The following is a 20740-nucleotide window of genomic DNA, read 5'->3' on the forward strand; positions in this document are numbered from 1 at the left end:
GAATACCTGCAAACACTTTCAGGCGCTTGGATGTATTACACTGGCGTCCAAATACCTGTGGGGGAGCATTCTGATCTGACAAGTTTCTTGCTGTTGTACTGACGTTTGCTTAAAAACACAACACACTTTCAAAGCTTGCTCGTAGAGCCCTCATGAAATGATGGGAACATTTGCTGATGTTAAACATTTTCTTTGTTTACTTTAAAAATGACAAGTTTACTTATCCAAACTCCTCCTCCTGTGTTGCCTTAGCACCCATTTACATAGGGAAGCTTACCAAAAAAAAAAAAATTAAGTGAAGATGTAAATTTAAAACAAATTACTTTAACAGCATTAAAATGCCGTGTAGGAATTCTTTTTAGAATTTGAGTGCTCTAAACTGCCTTTAACTTAGTTAACTTGAAAGCCTCTTGATTGTGAATAAGTTGGGGACTGAGGCCAATTAATTAATCCACTTTAAACATTAATTCAGTATAATTTCCTGAGTGTGTCTCTGTAGGCAATCCTGAGGAGGACAGGCTGCAGAAATGGAAACTAATATTGATCTTACTTTCTTTCAAAGGACTTTGGTTCCCATTTAGGTCTGGTAATAAGCAGCTAAATTTGAAAAGAGCTCAGCAGTCTGGGTTGTTTTTTTTTAAAGATCCGTTTCTTAGAGTCACAGTGGTACTGAGTGCTGTGCACTCCTCAAAATATGTATTTGTGCCTATCTATGTGTGCTCAACTCTTTAAAATCTAGTCCCAAGCTCTTTAAAGTTTCTGCAGTGACTGCATTGTTAGAGAGCTGGGTTTGTTACTGTCCTCTTATATAGTCTCAGTACCTTCTTCATCAGATTTTCATTAAGCATTTCACTAAGAAAATTAAAGTTCATTAGAGATGTTGCTCATGTCAGCCTTCCCAACTATTTCTGAGTCTTTTTCTAATCTAATGCAGTGGAATTTAGAGAAATACTGTGAGCTTTGTAGCAAATCTTCAAGGGAAAATTCTGTTGGCAGAACGTAAGGCACATACCGATCATGAGTGTTAGATGCTTCTTTGGTATAATCTGTGCTGACCTTAATAATATATAGAACATAGCTTAGCAGGGTTTGTGATCATAAATGCTGTAAGCCATGCATCGTGGTACAGAAGTGTTGCATGCACAGTTTCTTCTCCAGTGACCACTTAGAGCCTTTGAAATTCTAATTTATTCTTTTCCAGTATAGAAAAAACAGCATCACTGTTTAAAAAAAAACAACAACAACAAAAAAACTACTCTTGAATTTATACCAAGTATTTAATGGCAAAATCACAATTTTTTATTCCACTTAGCAATTTGGCAGTGGAAAAGCCCTACTGTGTTCTCTCTTTGAAGTCCAGAAAAAAATCTGGCCTAGGTTTGTTATTTGGGGAAAAGATATTTGCCTTGTGTAACAATTATTCTCCTAATGCCATGGGATGCTCAGGGTGCGTTGTGTTTTCCTGACACAAACATTTAGCTCATCTTTTCTTTTTATACTAATGGCTACTCAGATGAGACTTGTAGAATTTGGAGAGAAAAAGAAAGCACCTTCTAATAAGGGATTGTCTTCTCATTAGCCCTACTGATTTTCCAAAAGATTGTGCTTTGTGTAATGCATTATAATTATATGACAGGAGAACAGTGGAGAATATGGCATAGCATTTCCCATAGGTTTCCTTTCTGAGATAAGAAAGATAAACATTCTGCTTTGCTTCTCCAAGAAGGACACAAGAAAAAAAAAACCTCTGCAGTTTCCTGCGAGGCAGTTGAATGTGAGCTGCTTTCTGGAGCTGAGGCTTTCCACTGCCAGACAATGATCTGTGTCATGTGGGGAAACTGGGTGTACAAAGTAAGGAAGCCCCCTGGACTGAGGTGTGTGTCCTTGGCTTCCTGAGAATGTGCCTTATCGCCCAAGGGTCCCTACGCACTCCCGCGGCTTTATCTGCGCAGCTCCCGGAGCGGGAGAGCGGCTGTTTATTTTTCCAGGGCGCTCTCTGTTCTGGGGGAAACAAGGGAGGCCTTTAATTGGATATCTCTTTTGTTCCTGGATTGCTGCGACTTCAACGAAATTAGGAGGAGCAGGAGCAGGACCGAGGTCTGGTTTAGGGTATGCGTAGCTTGACTCTAAATGACCCACCTCTGTTTCAGCCGTGACACCCGGGCCAGGGAAATATTTTGCTTAGACTGGCTTTCCTGAAGCAGGGAGAGAATCTCTAGCTACAGAACGAAGCGAGCAGCAGCGATGCTTTCCGTTTGCTCCACTCTCTACTGCACTTCTACAGTCTGAACTGTGCAAAAGGGGAAAAAATACCCGAGCATCGCTTTCCCATACCAGCTGGGAAGCGTGTGCTACAGTTCCAAAAAACCTGGGTGGGTAAGAGGTTTAAAAGCTGTAGAAGGGCTCAACAGGAGAAGCTGTAAAATTGCAGTAATGCTCCCAGTGTTAGTGGTTAGTGTCAAACACAGAGGAATGACCTCCTTGATGGCTTCAGAGCTTTGCAGTTCTCTGCGTTTCTGCTTTCTTGTTTAACTTCCTCGTTTGTAACTTCATTTATTATTCTCAAACCAAGTTTTGTAATGCACTGACATCTGCTGTGTGTTTGACTAATGCAGCCACTAAAGAACTGAAATAAGCCTTGCAGCCTACGCATAACGGGACTCAAGAAATAAAATTTAAGAAAGGGGAAGGAGAGTGGGAGAACCTGGTGGCTTATTATTGATACAAGGAGGTAAGAGGGAGCAAGCCACCCTGCCCTTAAGGATCTTATAATTGTTTTATTGGAAGATATGGCACAAAGTAAGCTGATGTCAGTCATGCAAGCACCAGTTCTATGGATTGACTACAGTTACTGCCATTTAGAAAAAGCTACATTAGCCCAATTTTTCCTTTTTTTTTGGTCTAGTCAGGCTTGTGATGATGTGATGGCCCTGATGCGATGGGCATATGATCCTGATAAATGGCTTTTCTGCCAATTTTCAGAAACACTGAAATTGAGAGGAAACAACGTAGCTGAATAACCCTGCAATCTGCACAATAAGCACTGTATCATTTACAACTGTTCTAGCAGATGGGAGCAGCCTCTAACCCACCTGCAAGTAATTGTAGGTACTATATCAGGAGCTGCTGCACAATACCATCAGTTTTAAAATACTGGACCAAACTGTGAAAAGACTCTTCCAGTTAGATAGCAACAAAACTTACTGCTGGTCTAAAGCTTCCCTGAAACATTTTATCTGTTGATTTGACTTCTGGCTGGGGTGTGAGGCATCAGAGGTGCTCCATGGCAGCGTGAGACAACCATATCATCGCTGCCTGTGGGCTGAAGGTAAAGCCACAGATGGCCTGTGCATCGCTCAAACCCAGCTTCCCAGCCTGTGCTCCTGCCCAGGATACATTTCAGCTGGACTTTTCAGAGACCCGGGGCAGTACTAATCAGAAATCTTTTATCAAAACAGTTTTAAATGAGAAACTGACCTTTGCCCAAAGGAATAGTTAGGCAGTTTTGCTTTTTGTCAAAAATTGATGGTATTTCTAATGAAAAACTGAAGTCAAGCTGGGATTTTTTGTTACGTTGTTCAGCTGAAAATAATTGTTTATAAAAACACACTCCCCCCCACCCCCAACCCAAAGTGTTTTACTAGCTTCAGGGAAGAATGTCTTCTACAACAAAGACTGAAAATCTAACAGTCTCTCTGGAAAGAGGGGAGCCTCCTAACAAATGGTTTCTCAAAATACAGACTTACACCAGCTCCATGAATCAATGAGTTATGGGGTTATCCCTCACGTTAGTCCTTCTATAGGTAACGTTAAGGTAGTAAGTCTCTGAGGTAGGCAAGACTATGCATAGACACCTGAGAAAGAAAGGATAGATGGCCTTACGTTGGGTTTTTTTCTATCTATACTGTAAAAACTTGTTTTGTAAATGTATAGTTTACTATAAAAACTAGGCTTCAAATGTGTCACAAACTGTAGTTTCTCCTTTTGTTAATTCCCAGCAAATGTGCAAAATGTCTTCAAGGCCATGACAGTGCTGGATTAACACCTCACCCAACAGAAAGAACTGAAACAGAAAAGTACATTTTCATTATGAAGACTCTTAAACAGCAGGGGAAATCCTGCTCCCCTTGAGATCAAGAGGGAAATTCCTTTTTAGCTTGAAAAGAACCAAAATTTAGCTTTGTATTATTCTGAAAGCCTGTTTAAAAGCCCCGGTGTTTGTATCACTTTGCAGTCTTCCCACAAGCAGGGGAAAGAAATACAGCTCTACATCTTTATACAGAGATACAGCTCTTTACATCCTTATACCAATTTTACAGGTCAGTAGAGGGTTTGCTCCTGGCTGGTACTCAGGAACATTTCTTCAAGGGCACGTAGCATTAAATGATTGCTGACTTTCTCTCTTCTTTTTGGCTTCAATGGGAGTGATGTCTTCCTTGAAAGTCTGTGCTGAAGTGCCCTCCATTCATTATTTTTAATGCCTCTTATGGTCAAGCTCTAAATATCACATTTTCAAACTGAGATGTCTGACATTAGCAATCATGATCAGTATTTAGACACGTGAGTTCCCAGGTGCATTTAAAGATATTGTGTATTACCTAATTCTGAGAAACCGCATGTACAAAAAAGTGACGTTAAATGACTAGTGGAGGATCCAATAGCAAGTAAAACTCTGCTTTATGCCTTCCAGCAATGATGCTGTTTGTAAAATATTTGAAGTGCCCAAAATGTGACATGCTGTTTAAGTGCCATATATTATTCCAATCATAACATCAACTAGTAGAGACTCATGCTTTAAGGAGAGTTGTAACTATTAATGAACTAACTTATCAGGTGAAGCTGAGCCTATTTCTCCTTACTGGAGTATAAGCCATGTATAGGGCTGCATTTATTCCTTGATATGCACTGCACATTTTTAGAGCTGCTCTCTGTAAGGATTCTAGGATACACAAAGCACTAAAAGGTAACAAATCACTTAAGGCAAAAATCTTTAAAAAAAGAAACAGCCAAACCCCTTCATTTCCTCTGCTATTGATTTAAGTCAGATAAAATCAAGGTTAAAAAAATCCAGCCTTTCACCCTGCTCATTAAAAATGAACCACAGGAGAAGAACAAATTTTAATTTTTTTGAACCATTATTACAAATACGTGCTGAAGATTTTAGCATATGTTCCGTGCGAAACTTGCTTCCGTATTTAGTGGGCATTGCGAGACATAAGCCAAACATGAAGCCATTGAACAGAACTGGCTCGATACAATATTCAGTCATGTGGCACACTGGCTAGTAGCCTTCCTATGCAAATAATATTATTTCATGCTTAATATGGGACACCTATGGCACCAGGAAGATGAAGATGGATGATATGGAGCTAACTAGGTACCTAACGGAACAAGGAAGAAGTGGGAGAGAGATATATTTTGCAATTAATTGCATTTTGTTGTTAAATAACATAAGTGATGTTTATATTCTGAACCCCGCTGTGGGGTTCATAATGATTCTCATAAGCCCTGAGAGTATTTATCCCCCATCACATCCGTGTCTTTGGCCAGAGTTCTGCAGGAGCTGCTCTGGCAAGGGTCTCTGGGAGATGGGCTGAATCTTTGAAACTTATGGTGTTCCTCACCCTTCCCCTTTCCAATCAGCATCGTGTCTGCGGGCTGTGCCAGCCAGCCCGGCATCGCACCATTGGGAAGATGTTAGTGTGTCCTGACCTCCATGCAGAGTTGTTGCTGGCTGGCTCTGACAGAATCTTTGACTTCAACCTTTGGGTCACAGGGTGGAATTATTTGTGCCTAGCATAGGTTGGACTGGCCTGTGGGACTTAACTTCTTCCGACAGCTATTCTTATAATGGGTGTATCTCTTTTATTTGTTGCAAGGGATAACTACAAAATGGATGAAAAAAGGAAAACAAGTTAAAATTAAATTATATGCAAGTAAACAAACTGTAATAAAATGAACGGGCTGAACTTTCATCTACATCTCAACTGGATTTGAACCAAGCCCCTTCTGAGAGTCTAAGAAAGTTTGGTTAATTATTTTTTTGTTTGGTCTGCTCTGCATTTCCTTGCTCTCATCGCGACCAAGAGTAGAAATGCTGGAAAACTGTGAGCAACTGATATGCTGTTTCCGGCCAGGTCAAAAGTAGGACAAGCTGGAAATGTCATGCAAACTCCCATGTTTGGTAGATTTCCAGTTCAGGTTTCCATACTCAGAAGGTTGGAATAAGATTGAGATAAACAAAAAGACCTCGGGTGATTGTACAGACAAAAAATCAACTTCCAGAATTTAGGTGGCTGAACTTAAAACGGAAATATTCAGCTTCTTCAAGGTTTCTGTTCTTGCTGTGAAGGGAAATTTAATGTTTTGGGTTTGTGCTTCCAAGCCCACTGGGTGGTTGAGACAATGCAGGGACTTAATGGGTGTCCAGGGGTCAGATCCACCTTCCACTGGCACCACAACCTATATCTCCAATGAGTGCACGTTTTCGACTTATGCATTCAAGTTTTTGGGGGACTGTGTGTAATCTGAAGTTGACTTTGGCTAAAGCTTAGCTCTTTTCCTCCAGAAGGAAGAAAATTACTTCCATCACATCACTATTAACCTGATTCTCTAGAGATTGTATGTGGTTTGATCCAACAGAACAGATTTGTTCTCGGATCAAACCTAGTTATATAATTTGCAATCTTATAATCTGTTTAGAAACATAGTAGTTACATTTAAAAGGAAACAAACTTGTGCTCCTAATTGTTTTAAAGTGCAATATGTACTCAGCAGAGGCACAGCTAGAGTTGGGAGGAGGTAGATTGTCAGGTGCACCGGTTCCAGCCGGGGAGCTTAGAAAACAGAAACGGCTTTACTGTTCCAGTTCATGCAGGCTGCACGTACATCACTGTGGCGATGCCACGTATTCCTCCCAAATGTGGGCTGCATCTAACACTTCAAGTTTTTAAGAGGAGGTGGATGCAGTTTGTAGGGGCATGGTAGTCCTCCCTCACCTTAACTCTGCCCTCTGGATCTGGCAGGGTATTCTCTGACTGTTTCAGCCAGGGCTTCTGTTCAATAAGCAGATGAGGGGAAAGCTTGTGTGCTTATGGAGTTACTCACAAATTATTTATATAGGTAACGTGTACATAAACTCCAGATGTGGACAGTCTATTTTAAAACAAAAGCACCCTTTTCCTGGCTAACCTAGCTGCTTCTGCAAGTTCTGGAAGAGCTTGGGACATGATTACTTAGCTTTAACCAAGTCCAACCGCTTCTAGTTGCTCAGAGATCAGGAAAATGAGCACAACTTACATGGTCAAAATGCAGATAGCAAAATCTGAGTATACATGTGGATTTTACAGTACATTGCTATTTCTGTATATCTTTGCTCCCAGGGCAGCACCTCCCCTGCAAGAGCCTGCAGAAAGTGGACAGAGAGCACTGAACATGCCCCACACACATTCTCGAGAAGCTGCTAAAGACAAAACTTGAATTCGTAGTACACAGATGTGCTGCCCAAATTCAGTGGCCTCAGTGAGTCACCACAAGCTACTCTCTCAAACTAAAACCAGCATACCTGCAAACGTGTGCAAGCATGTCCCCATCTGGCCAGGTCTGTTGTAGGAGTGGGAGCCACCAGCACAAGATTGAGCTTGAGTATCCCCATATACTGCCACACCAAAGCACTCCCGGTACGGGCACAGCTAGCAGTGTCAACTGCTAGAGCTTACTTCAGCCTCAAGCCTGTTGTACGGGCTCTCCAGATTAAAACAGCTTTGCCAGTGTGACTGTCTCTCTAAAAGGGCTTTTGTCAGCAAAATTTTATCAGGTGAGGAATTACTCTTCTCCCAGTCACTAACACTCCAGTTATGTTGTTATATTATGTTGGCAGGCCTATGTCTCCTAAATTTAGGAGTTTCAACTCGTAACCAGGATAACCTTTTCAAATATTGTTTCCTCAAAGCAGTAACGTCCTAGACCCTGGATGCAAACAGACTTGAGTAGATTATCTGTTCAGAGAGAATCATGGCTATAGTTTGAGATCCATGTTCTCAGAGAAGTAAAAGAAGACATAAATTCTCTTTGATGTTCCTAGGTTGGTTGGAAGGATTTTTCTTGAAACCTTTCTTTTTTCAAATAATCTGAAATGTGTACCATTTTGCCTGCTTGGATCTTTAACAGTGTAATCTCTGAAACAATCTGAACAAGCATGCAGATTTTTTATTACCTAAAAATGATCTGTTAAACAGTGTATCTCTGTAGCAACAATGGGAGAAGCCTGCTTTGGCTCTAATTTTGTTGTACAATGCTATTAATTTGCAACTTCAGGGCGATCTGGACATGAGTGGACTTGTATGGTTTGGGTTTTTCTGTTCCTTTTTTTTTTTTTCCCACCCATGCTTTGTAGAAAAATAAGCATCAATTTCAAAGTGCTAGAAAGAGCAGCTTGCTTTGGAAGTTGTCAGACTCTGATACAAACGATCTTTGCTTCAAGCTTCCTAAAGAGACGTAATTTCTACTCCGTCTAAAAAGAGGAGGCTGGCTTGTTTGTTTTTATTTGCAGCATTCAGCAGCATTGCTGTAGGCCACTAACTGCAGGATGGCAGTAACACAGGATTATCCTGCAGAGCCGTAACTAGTGAATCCATAACAGCCAACCTGAACTCTGCTGCGGGCTGCCATTTAATACCACAAGAAACTGTTTGCATTTCATCATGTAACCGGTTGTGTGAATTCAAGAACCTTCCCTGGATCAGGCTGTGTTTTTAGATGAAAGAAAGGAACTACCAAATGGTAGAGTGAAATATATAGTTTGTTTTCCTGTAGGCCTGTCCTCTAAGCATAAACAAATATACTGTAGTGAAGACTCTGGCTCAGGCTACAGAAAAGAAACTGAGTAGAGATGGGAAGTAGGAATATAAGAGGGATAAAGGTTGGGGCTGCCTTTTCTCATGAGAGAGATTTCTTTGATATCGAGGCAGTAGGAACAGGCTCAAAATGAAATGGGACATTGAAAAGTATCTTCATAGTGTCAGCTGAAGGGGAAAGTCTACTCTCCTGATCCTAAAACCTTTCCCTCTAAAATTCCCATTGGAGTGGGTATAGAATTGAGCCCATTTGTGACTTTTCCCTCAGGGTCTGTTAGATGGGCTTTTATTCAATGTGATTTCAGTCCAGATCATAATAAAGTTGCTCTGTTCCTCATGAAGCTCACATTATGGATGCACAGCCATCATGCTCTATGGACTGCTTAGTTTTTCCTGTAAAAACAGAAATCCTTGTACAGCTGGGAGCTTGTAAAAACAAGCCTGAAGCTACCAGAATTTTTAGCTTTACAGTATAAATGAGAAACTAAATTCTCCACTGCAAAACATATACGCACCTATATATGCTCAAGGTTTTGACAATGAGACTCATTCATGTAGAAGACGACACTTTCCAGGTGAATATTTCCTTGTTCTGGCGTCACAGGCCAAGTAATGTAATTAAAGAGCATTTCTGAAATGGTCGGGACTGTGCTGCTGGGAATCCTGAACAGACGGGAAAGTAGGATTGTGTGTGTGTGTGTGTGTGTGTTTGTGGTGTTCCTAGATGAGCGAGGTGATCTGCAGGCCAAGTGAGAGGTGAGGTTCTGAAAATGAAAGCTTTTTCAAGCCGAGTTTAGGTTCTAAAGGGAGTGACACGCGTGCAGTTTTGTCTCACATAATGGTTGCGTTGAGGTTGCGAAGGTTATTATTCCCGGTAGCCAGCGCTGTGCCGCTAATCGCCACCTCCAGGATCGAGCCCTGCCTTCAGGTCTCACTTGGAAAGGGAGCGAAACACGCAGTGGAGAGGAAGCGGCCCGGCCCGGCCCGGTCCGCCCGCGGGCCGCGGCGGCTGGAGGAGCCGGGTCCCGCGGGCACCTCCGCGCTGCTCTGCCCACAGGGACACGGAGCCGCCGCGCGTAGGTAACACAGGAAGACGCCTCCGGCTCCCAGCCTTTTAACAGATTAAATCTGATGAATTTTCGTCGAGGCCAGAATATTTTGTTTCCCGCAGTACGTTTGGTTAATTCTCAGGAGCGCCGGGCTGCAGGACAGACCCTCGCATGCTGGGTTTACATGTAACCTTCTTCTCCTGTGTTTGTTATGGGAGTAAATACTGCACGATCTGAAAGACTAGTAGCATTTGGGTAAAGAAGAGGGGGGGGAAAGGGAAGAAACTAGGAATACTTGAAGCGGCAGCACGGTGACTGCCCTGTCCCGGCTGCTTTGGTGGCTGTGCCGGGGAAGGGAAAGGTGCCGCGGGCGCCGCGGGGACCGAGCGCGCCCCGGCCCTGCCCGGCTCGTCGGGTAAACGGGGCTCGGAACAAGGCGCGCCTGGGTCCGCTCTTCGATCCGTGTCCGTGCCGGTCCCACGCGAGCCAAATTAATGCGGGTTAACGTAGTTACCGCCGCAGCGTGGTGCGGGCTAGAGCGGTCCCGAAAGGTGCACCGCAGCACTAGCCGTGTGTCCGTCCCCCGGAGCCGGGGCACGGCACGGCACCCCGAGCGGAGTAGGAGCCGGAGGACAAAGGGGCTGTGTCGCCTGCCCCCGTCCGGGTCTCGGTGCGGGAGCGGGGAGCCCTGCCCCGATGCCTGCAGGCGGCGGCTTGGCTGCGCTGGCCGAACGGGAGCGGGACGCTCTGAGCCAGGGGAGTCCCGGCGCTCCCCGCCGGGAACACGGTTTCTTTCCAAGAGAAAAACCCCATGTTTGGGAGAGGAAGCCTGCCATGTTTTCAAACAAACCGACCCCAAACCTCCCAGGCAGAAATCGGCTCTGCTGCCTGTACGGGGGTGAGTAGAAAAAGAACCGCTCGGGCTACAGCGCCGGCAGCTGAAGGCAGGCTTTCGTGGGAAGGCTTGTCCGGGCTGCCGGGGCAAGGCGTGGGGGCGGCGCCCTGCCCCGTGTCCCCGCGGCGCTCCCCGGCGCCCTCGGCGGAGACCCCCGTCGCTTGCCGTGCCCCGCTCCGCACGGCGGTTCCGCCCGCGGGTACGGGCTCGGCCGCTTCCCAGCCGGAATGCCGGACTTGGGGCCGCAGCGGAGGGTCCCGTGCTCTGTTCGGGAAGGGGGAGCTGGCCCGGCTCGGTACCGGAGAAGCAGGGCGAAGCGCCGATTTGCAGCCCCTCTCGGGGCGCCTTTTAGCGGGGTTGCGCGGCCGGGGCTGAGCCCCGCTCTGCCCACCTCCTTCCCGGCTTCCCTGCACCGGGAACGGGCTGGGGCTGGGGCTATTCTGCCCTCGTGTGAAGAAAGCGAGAGCCCTTTCCCCGCCGCCCTTCGGCGTCCCGCGGTGGGATCTGCCCCTCGCCGCAGCGGGCCGGGGTCCGGGCACCGGCGCCGTGAGACCCCTCCACCGTAGCTCCCTACCCCCGAGGGCGGCTGCAGGCCCGGTCCGGGAGCAGCTCCGCTGGCTCCTTCTGCGCTCGCTTTGTCCGGGTTTGTTAGACTCCTGCCCGGCCCCGAGAGCGGCGGCCGGCGGGGCGCGGGCTCGCCCGGGCGCACCGGCACCGGCAAATCGGGCCGCTCCCCGGGGTCGTGGCGGGATCCCCCGCTCCTCCGCCGGGGAAGGGCTCGCCGCGCCCCTCTGCTAGCTGCCCGTCCCTGTTACGTGCGTTCCCCTCGCTGCGACATTTCTGTGAGTGCCGGTAAGACCTCGGCTCTCCGCTTAACTGAAGCTACCGTGCCCGGGCTCAGCTGTAGTGACGTGTTCCTATGTTTTCAGGTGGTTCTTTAACGTCCCGAGAAGGGCTTAATTAGCACCGGGGAGAGGAGAGAGCCCGACAGTGCCTGCCTGCCCTTGTGTCAAACTTTAGAGTGGCCGCACACGAGGCTGCGCGCTCACCTTTGCCGCTGCTCGGCCCGATCGCCGCTCCCAGCGCTGGGCTGAGCTTCTGCCCCGGTGCTCATCCGAAATCCCCCTTGGCGGGGCTGTCAAAAAACCCCAAACAACCCCCTCGGATGTCAAATGTCCTCTGCGAGCGAGCGAGCCCCGGTAAGGAGCTGCGCGCCCGGCTTAGGAGCGAAAAGAGAGGAATCTGCCATTTGGCGGAGGTGATGACACACGCAGCAGTGCTGTTACACCTGCACCGGCCCTCGCCGCGGAAATGCCTGCGAGGGGGAGCGCCGAGAGCAGCATGGGTGGCCGGCAGAAAGAAGCTGGCCCCGGCCCTGGGGAGCCCGGCAGCCCCGGTCCCGGGCGCGCCGCCTGGGCGGGCGGCGGCGGGGCACAGCTGGCTCCGGCTGCCCCGCCGCTCTGCGCGGAGCGAGCCGCCGGGAACCGCCGGGGGCCGGCCGGGGAGGAAAACCCTGGAGAGCGTCTCTCCTGCGGGCCTCAGCCTTCCGCAGTTTCGTTTGTGTGCCTTGGAGGGGTGCTTAGGGGGCGGCGTGCGCTGCTCCACGGCTGTGTGCGGAAATGTAGGGGCCTCGTTTCGGTGGCCGAATTTATGCAGTCCAGGTTTTAGGGTGCCCGTTTCTCCGCCGATGGGAGATAAGGGATTCGTTTTGTGGCTGTGGGAGAAGGTGCAGAAACGTATTTTACCCGAGAAATATAATAATGTATGTAAATATAATAGCTCCCCGAAGGGCTATTTTATTTCTCGGGTAAAATACGTTTCTAAACCTTCGGCTGCCTTCACCCACAAAGAGGCGCTGCCGGGGAGAGGGGCGGCGACCCGTGTGCCCTTGGCCAGCCAGAGGAACTAGAGATCCGTGCATGGGATGCCGAAGCCGCAGGGCACCCCGACGGGAGAGGCCGGCTGCCCCGGGCATGCTGTTCGAGAGCTGCCAGCTCTCCGGGCTTGCGTTTGGTAATGAAAACTGATGTAGCACGTAAAGTCCGCGGGGGGCGGGGAATGGCGTTGGGCAGCGGTTCGTGTTCAGGAAAGGCAGAGCGAGCCTGAGGGCCGTGACCTGCCCGCCCGCGGAACTGCGGGCACCGAGGTGTGGGTGCAGCTCCCTCCGAGGGTGGCTTCTGGGCAGCCCCAGAGGGGAGACACCGAGTTGTGCTTGAGTACGGGGGGAGGAGGGGTCCGTGCGGGCAAATCCCCGGAGCAGAGCCGTACCGGCAGCAGCGGGCCCGCTGCAGCGCCAGACCCCGAGGGCCGAGCGGGGGCCGCGGCCGGGGAGCGCAGGTGGCCCCGGCCCCGCGAATCTCGGCCCGGCTCCTGCGGCTGCCGGCGGCCGAGTTGTCTGGGGGGGGGGCCTCGGGGGGACAAACGGGGCCAGTCTGCTCCGCTCCCGGGGATCGAGCTGAAGGCTCCGTTAGAAATCAGTGCAAAGCATCCTCTGTCCGCCTGCCCGCTGCTGTAACGGCGGTTTGAGCAGCCCCGTGTCAGTGATTTATTATTACACGACACCTCTTGTGCTCGGGCCAGCTGCGAGTGCCTTTCTGCTGCTCGGGGAGGCTCTACCCGAAGGTAGAAAAGGGGAAGGAGGATGGAGAACGCCAGTGCCACATACGCTGCTCCAGGAACGGTGTGAAATAAGCCTGAGCCCTCCAGGGGAACGAGCAGGAAAGCTGCCCGGTGTGTCATCCCCCGCCCCGCCACCCTGCCGCGGCCCTCGGGGCGTCTTTCGGCCCCGCAGCCGCGCTGGGTGCCTGCGCGTACTTTGTGCGGGGAGGGAGAAGGAGCGACCCGAGGCCTCTTGCTGCCGGCCTCCTGCAAATAAGGGCGGCAAGAACCGACTTGCAGAGAGCGGCGACGGCCTCCCAGTGCTCCCCGGGCGCGATCGGTTGGCGGGGCCCGGGGCCAAGACATATAAATGCGACCGCGTGTGCGGCTGGACGCGTGACAGCGGCCGGGGCGGGGGCGAGCGCCGCGGCCGCGGGCACCACCACCACCACCACCCCCCCCGCACCCACCGCCTCCAGCGCGACCCCTCGCCGGGCGGGAGGGGAGCGCAGCGCCGCGGGCCCCGGCGGGCTTCCCCGGGCGGGCGGCGGAGGCTCGCTCAGCGGGCCCCGGACGCCGCCCCCCGTGCCCCCGCCCCCGGCGGCGCGGCCGAAGCCGGGGCGGTTCCGCGCCGCTCCGCGGGGCCACGTCGGGCCGCGTGTGCGCGGGGCTGAGCGCGGCGCCGTGACTGCGGGGTGAACTCGGCCGTGCCCAGCGGCTCGGCGGCGATAGGGGAGCGGGCTCCTGACGAAAGCGGAACTCGGCCGGGCCCATACAAATCAGAAAAGGGCCCGGCCGCCGCGGCAGAGGGGAGCGGAGCCCGCCGGGGCAGGCACGCCGCCGCCGCCGCCGCCGCCGCGCTGCACGGACCAGCGGCGCCGCGAGAGGCGCCTCCGGATCGCCGTCCCGGTCCCGGCTTCGAGCCCGGCCCCGGTCTCGGCCAGCGCGCGGCGGGACGGCCGCTGGCACCGGGCTTCGCGCACCGCGCAGCGGGCAGCGCTCCGCACCGCGCCCCGGGCGTCGGACGCGGGGCACCATGATGAGCAGCTACCCGGACGGCGAGGAGGACACGGCGGTGCTGCTGGCTCATGACACCGGCGGCAGCAAGGAGCCGGAGCGGGGCAAGGAGGAGTTGGGCGCCGACAAGGGCCCCGAGAAGCCGGACCCCTCGCAGAAGCCCCCCTACTCCTACGTGGCCCTGATCGCCATGGCCATCCGAGAGAGCGCGGAGAAGAGGCTCACGCTGTCCGGGATCTACCAGTACATCATCAGCAAGTTCCCTTTCTACGAGAAGAACAAGAAGGGCTGGCAGAACAGCATCCGCCACAACCTCAGCCTCAACGAGTGCTTCATCAAGGTGCCCCGGGAGGGCGGCGGCGAGCGCAAGGGCAACTACTGGACCCTGGACCCTGCCTGCGAGGACATGTTCGAGAAGGGCAACTACCGCAGGAGGCGAAGGATGAAGCGGCCCTTCCGGCCGCCCCCGACCCATTTCCAGCCAGGCAAGACCCTATTCGGCCCCGACAGCTACGGCTACCTCTCCCCGCCCAAGTACTTGCAGTCCACCTTCATGAACAACTCGTGGCCGCTGGCGCAGCCCCCCGCGCCCATGCCCTACGCCTCCTGCCAGATGTCTGGCGGGAACGTCAGCCCCGTCAATGTGAAAGGACTCTCGGGCCCGGCATCCTATAGCCCCTACTCGCGGGTGCAGAGCATGGCGCTGCCCAGCATGGTGAACTCCTACAACGGTATGGGCCACCACCACCACCCGCACGCCCACCACCCCCAGCAGCTCAGCCCGGCCAGCCCCGCGCCGTCCGCGGCCCCGGCGGCGAACGGAGCCGGCCTCCAGTTTGCCTGCGCCCGCCAGCCCGCCGAGCTGTCCATGATGCACTGTTCCTACTGGGAGCACGAGAGCAAACACAGCGCCCTGCACTCCCGCATAGATATCTAGGGAGGTTCCGGCCGGCCGCCGCCACAGAAATGCCCTCGTCCCGGCCCCGCTGCTCCTCTCCGATCCCGCCGCGTTCTCCTGCGCTCTCGTGTCTGTCCTCCTCCTCCTTCGCCTTCTCTCTGTGCCCAAACTGTCGCGGTGGGAAAGAGCAGCCCTGCTCCGCGGGTAGTGGAAGTGTAGGAGCCGTCCTCCGATGAGGAGCGGGCGGTGGGTGGGTGGGAGCTCCCCCGGCGGGGCTGCGCCGGGCGGAGCGGCGGCCGGGCCGGCTGCCTCTGGGCGAGCTCGGATTTACCGTTCGCTTCTCTGCTCGTGTGTGTGTGTGTGTGTGTGTTCGTTTGTGAGGGGTTTGGGGGCGGCGGGAGCAAGTAGTTAAAAATAGGCTGTTTAGCCCTCAAAGTTCTGCTTCTTTATAATTCGGCCGTAATCTTTTCGGGCTCAGCCTTGGGGAGAGTAAAGCAGAGCTTGTAAATAGCGGCGGCATTTCCACGCGTGGCGGTGCGGGGCTGGCGGGGCCTAGACACTGCCGTATGCCCGCGGTGCTCGTCCTCCTCCTCCTCCTCTTCATCTCCCCTTTCTTCTTCCTCGGTCTGCAAAGCACTGCGCTTCTTCCGAGCTGTGGCTTTTCGTCAAAATAGTACTTACGTGGGGACTGCTGTAACAGCAGATGTGCGATATTGCTGGTTATTAAAAACCAACAAACAAAATCCGCCAGGGTCACTCGTGAAACGTTTCGGCAGCGGTAAATATATTTTTTAAACGAGACGATGTCCTCTGAGGTCTTAAAAGTAATTTTATACAGGTCTAAAAAAATATTTTGATGTTATAAAAAAAGACGGTTTCCTGTAAATTGGAATATTTTTCCGTGTGCATATTATTATTAATAATGAAAGTTTAAACTATCTTAGGGTTTTTTGACCCCAAACCTGGCCCAAAATGGATTTTCCGGTAGGTTCTGCTTTTGAATGCTTGCCCTTTTTCTTAAAACGTTTTGATCCTTCAATTTTACATAGATTAATGTGGGAAAAAAATAGCGTTTATCATACAGGGGCCAGTTCATAGCGATTTTGTAAGTGTTTATGTAAGCTGATAGATGCTGTGGCATAGTACCATTTTGGGACCAACTTTCCTAGAGTGAACTAGCACTTTCATTGTACTTTTTAGCATTGTAAAGTCTCCAATAAAATGCCTTTCCTTCTCTTCATCTCGTTTTGTTTCGCTCCGCTCCTCCGTGCTCGGGATCGGGAAGCGGCAGCGTAGAAGCGGGCGGGCGCCGTGTGCCGGGGCCGCTCCGCGCCGCCCGGCCGGCTCCCGGCGACGGGCACCGCTCCGGGCCCCGGGTCCCGGCAGCGGGCTCGCAGCGCTGTCCGCTGCCGCGCACGCCTGCTCCGCTGCGGGCAATACGCGGGCTGTGCTCGGGCGGTCTATCGGCTCCGTTCAGCGCCGTGGCGGGCGGCACGCCGGCCGGGCCGAGCCGACCGGCGGCCCGGTGCCCTCTCGGCGGCCGCCGAGGAGGTGCGGGAACCGTTTCGTTGGCTCCGCGGGCGAGCGGCGCGGGCGGGGCTGGGGGCGCCTCCGCTCCGCTCCGGGGCGCGGGCAGCCGGCAGCACCTCGCCCGTGTGTCCGGCCCTCCCGGGGCGCCGGGAGGCAGAGCCCTCTGGACAGTGCTGCAGGCTGTCCCCGCCACAGACCCCGGCTCCGCTTTCGTTTCTTCCCCGCACGCTTGGGGCGGCGGCGCTGGGCGACCGCGGAGCAGCCCCGCGTCGCCCCAGGCCCGGCCCGGCCGCGCTGCGGCAGAGCCCGAGCCCCATCTGGGCCCCGGCCGGTGCCGGCGCGGGGAGCCGCGGGCGGATCTCGCTTTCCTCGCCGGGCCGGTGGCCCCGGCAGCGGCGCTCCCGAGGCCTGGGCCTCGCTTCGAAGCCTGCCCGCGGTCGCGGGCAGCGGCCCCTGCGCGGGCGCCTGGGGGCTCGGGAAGGGACGGGGCGGCGGGGCGGGCGGGGCGACCCCCGCCCGGTGCCGGCCCGGGGCGCAGCGGGTCCCCTTGGACGCCAGCCTGGGCCAGGCCTGCTGTTCGGCGGGCGGGAGCGGGGATGCGGGTGTTCCTCTCGTTCCGGGTTGCGCGGGCAGCTCGCTCCGCCGGAGAGGGGGTGCCAGGGGCGAAACCCGGTGCCGGGGGCGAGCGCTCCCCTCCCGCTGCCGGGGGGGCCTGCGCCGGGGCCCACGGGAGACGTGACCCGCAGGCGCTGGGTGCAGACAGGCCTTTGCCCGGGTCCCTGCCGCTCTGCCTCTCCGCCGGGGCCTTCTGCAGGCTCCCTGCACGGAAGGAAGCGGCAGCCTCCAACTCGGTCGCAGAAATCAGTGGGGGGACGCGGGGACCGGTCGCCTCTCTGCCACGGCGCTGCTCGGCGGCCACGGCCACGGGAGGAGGGCTGCGGGGCCACCCGCCGGGCCAGGCCGGCCTCGCTACGGGCTGGAGGCCCTGCTCTGCCCCCGGTCCCCAGGCCCTGGCCCGAACGGGAGGGCGCTGGGAGCGGTGGGGCGGCCGAGGGACTCCTCTCCAGGGCGGGCAGAGGCGCGGGGCTGCGGCAAACGGGGGTCGCTGTGCGGCGCCGGTGCTCAGGCCGCTCCGTGCCGTGCACAGGGGGCTGCGGGGCCGAGCTGCTGCCCCGGGGACCGGGAGGGAAGGAGCGAGCCCAGCCCCTACACGAACACCAATGTAACGGGAGGCGAAAGGCCGGAGCAGGGCGGTGGGCAGCGCCGGGGCTGCCACCGCAACGTGGGACACGGCCTCGGCTCACGCGTCTGGGACCCGTGGCTCTGCCGGCCGCTGCCGGGAGCGGGGCGCTCGCTCGGGGTCTCTGACCTGCCCGGGGCCCTCAGGTGGGAGCTGGTGGCGGAGGGGAGAGGGGGCACAGCTCGCACGCCCCAAGGAGTGCAGGGCGAGAGCGGCGACCGGCCCCGACAGCCCGGTGGCCACCTGTGGATTGCCGCCTTGCACCGGAGGGATCAGGGCCTTCCTGCTTGCTGCTTATTCCATAGGTACTGCTACTCCCGCTTGTTTCCTCAGTGGTACATCGGGGCCGTGGCGAGCTCGCAAGGGAAAACCCTCCCGCCGCCGGCGGTGGGCACGGGGCGAAGTGGGGGGGGGGGGGGGGGAGCGCCGCCCCGGGCCACGCACAGCCCCGCCGGCGTCCCCCCGGGCCCCTTCCCTGGCCGTGCCATCGCTCGGCCGGGCTGCAGCGCCCTTGGCAAAGGCCCGGGAGCGGCTGGGGCCTCGCCGGCTTCGGGTGAAGCGATACCTGGCTGTGCCTATGTGCGGGGGGAGGCGGCGGCAAGCCCGGGACCGGGCAGGGCTGTGCGGCCCCCGGGGCTGCTCCGATTCCCGCGGGGTCTCCAGGCGGCGGTGCCGCAGGGGGCTCGCCGGGGCTCGCCGTGCATGACCAGCACCCGGCTGTGGCAATACGGAGAGGCAGGGAGCAGCGCGTTTGACCGCCCTTTGGTCACGGGCAATCGCTGGACGAGGGTCCCCCTCCCTAGGAGCACGCGGTGCGGGAGTGCGGGAAGCAGGCAAAGGTGCCCTCGGAGTCCCCGGCCAGCCTTCGCCCACCGGGGGCTCTCTGCTGCGGCTGGGCCTGCCAGGGGGGACATGCGGGCGGGCAGGGCCGGGAGAGGCCCCCCCGTGCCAGGCCGGGGGCCTGTCCGTCTGCTGGGCTCCTGGTGCCCGGCCGGGGCTCTGCTCGCCTTCGCCCCCAGCCCCCCGCGCCGCTCCCCGGCAGCAGCACGTCCCCAAGTCAGCCGGTGCTGCCGTCTCGCCTGTAGGATGTTTTCACGATCGTTTTCTGTATTTTTATAAACAGAGGCTGCACCGAACGTAAACGCGCCTGGTTTATTAAACAGCCACCGTGTCCTGGGCACGGCTGCAACCCCCTCCCTCCACCCTGCCCTCAGGACCGCCCCGGCAGCCCCGGTGCGGACCGCTCCCCCGCCCGGGCCCGGCGGGAAGGGGCTGGCGGGGCCCCGGGCTGCCTCCAGCCCGGCCGTGCCCCCGGCAGCGCCTCCTCGCTCTGCCCTCGGCCCTCCGCGGAGGGGACGGGAAATCGAAGCGGGAGCCCGGCCGGCGTGGGGCAAGGCGGCGTGGGGTAGGGCCCGTCCTGCCGGCAGCAGCGCGGCCTGTGCCGCTGTCGGGAGCGGCCGGGCCTCCCGTTCAGGTCCCGCCGGCCTGGGGAGGGGTGCGGCCATCACATCCCTGCTCGCTGGTGCTCTCCTGGGCAGCGGGCACCGGCCCGCGGGGAGCCGCCGGGGACCTCGCTGTGCGCTAACGAACACCCAGGCGTCGGCACGCAGGGACTGAGCGTCCCGTGAGAGACTCGCCCCCCCGCCCCGCCAAGCCCAGGCCACTGGGCAGCCTTGCTGCAGCGCCGGATCGGGCCCGCATCCTGGGACGGTGGCACTTGGGCCGGCAGCGGCTGGGCGGGAGAAGGGGGTCTGTAGCGACCCGACGTGCGGGCAGCCCCGTGGGCACGAACGGCGCGGGCCAGGGGGTGCCCACGGCGGCTTGGCGTGCCCTCGCCCCGGGCCGCCGCCCCAGCTCCGCCCGCCGCTCCCACCTGCCCCCGGGCCGCGCCGCCACCCAGCCCCGTCGGGCCCTTACGAAAGCAAGCGGCCGAGCGGCGGTCTCTTGGCAAGAGCTGGGTTTGCGCGTTGTGTAAGGCCTTTCCCCGTTATATAAATGACGGCGGGAGGAACGCTCCGCGGAGTGGGACGCGCTCCCCGGGCCAGCACCGCGGCATGGAGCCTCCCGCCGGCCTCGGGGCCGCCGCCCGCCGCGGGGCTGCTCCGGGGCCCGCAGCCGGAGCGGGCGGGCTCGGGGCCGCTGGCCCGGCTGAGTTGCCGCCGCTGCCCTGCCGGAGCGGCCCCGGGTTTATGCAACGCTGGCGAGAGATGAAAGCAGAAGAGAGAGGGCTGTTTTCTCCCTGCACGGAGCGGGCGTGGAAGCAGTCCGCCTCGGCCACTGCCGGAGCGGGAGCGCGCTGCCCGTGCTACTCGGGGGAAGGGAAGGGTTCGCTCCCCGGGGCTGAGCGGGATCCCATCGCCCCCCGGCTGCTCCAGTCCCCGGGGCAGTGCCGGGCCCGGGGGCCTGTTTTGCGGCCGTAGGTTTTTCTTCCTCTCCGGTCCTTCGCGCAGCCCTGGAGCCCTGGCCGGGCTCGGAGGGCGGCAGAGCCCTCGGCGCCGGGAGCGCTCCCCGACGGCACGGCACGGCACGGGTGCCCTCTGCCTGCGGCCGCTGCGTCTGAGGGACCCCAGGGGAGCGGTCGCGCCCCGGCTCCTTTCGTCGTGCCCGGGGCGGGTGGACGACGGTGCCGGTGGACGACGGTGCCGGTGGCTGCGGGCA

At 56.1% G+C, this 20740-nt stretch overlaps 2 protein-coding genes across 2 annotated transcripts; one reads left to right on the forward strand and one right to left on the reverse strand.

Moving 5' to 3' along the window:
• Positions 1–14211: 14211 nt before the first annotated feature.
• FOXL2 (forkhead box L2) lies at positions 14212–16552 on the forward strand. The gene has a single exon (XM_030028257.1). It carries the CDS (start codon positions 14434–14436, stop codon positions 15349–15351), a length of 918 nt encoding a protein of 305 aa, XP_029884117.1. The 5' UTR covers positions 14212–14433; the 3' UTR covers positions 15352–16552.
• On the reverse strand, positions 16550–19587 carry LOC115347750 (basic proline-rich protein-like). The gene is made up of 2 exons (XM_030029436.1): positions 18693–19587; positions 16550–18048 (listed from the first exon to the last, which is right to left on the reverse strand). Exons 1-2 carry the CDS (start codon positions 19585–19587, stop codon positions 16550–16552), a joined length of 2394 nt encoding a protein of 797 aa, XP_029885296.1.
• Between the last annotated feature and the right edge of the window lie 1153 nt (positions 19588–20740).

The sequence above is a fragment of the Aquila chrysaetos genome, chromosome 10 (assembly GCF_900496995.4).
Source record: "Aquila chrysaetos chrysaetos chromosome 10, bAquChr1.4, whole genome shotgun sequence".
NCBI classification, from domain to species: Eukaryota; Metazoa; Chordata; class Aves; order Accipitriformes; family Accipitridae; genus Aquila; species Aquila chrysaetos.

Bases quoted from the DNA above. Each gene is read 5' to 3' on its own strand.
- FOXL2 (XM_030028257.1), top strand. From the start codon at position 14,434: ATGATGAGCAGCTACCCGGACGGCGAGGAGGACACGGCGGTGCTGCTG.
- LOC115347750 (XM_030029436.1), bottom strand. From the start codon at position 19,587: ATGGCCGCACCCCTCCCCAGGCCGGCGGGACCTGAACGGGAGGCCCGG. The intron at 18,049-18,692 runs GTCCCGGGCTTG...GTGTTCGTGTAG, and splicing joins GGGCCGCACAGCCCTGCCCG to GGGCTGGGCTCGCTCCTTCC.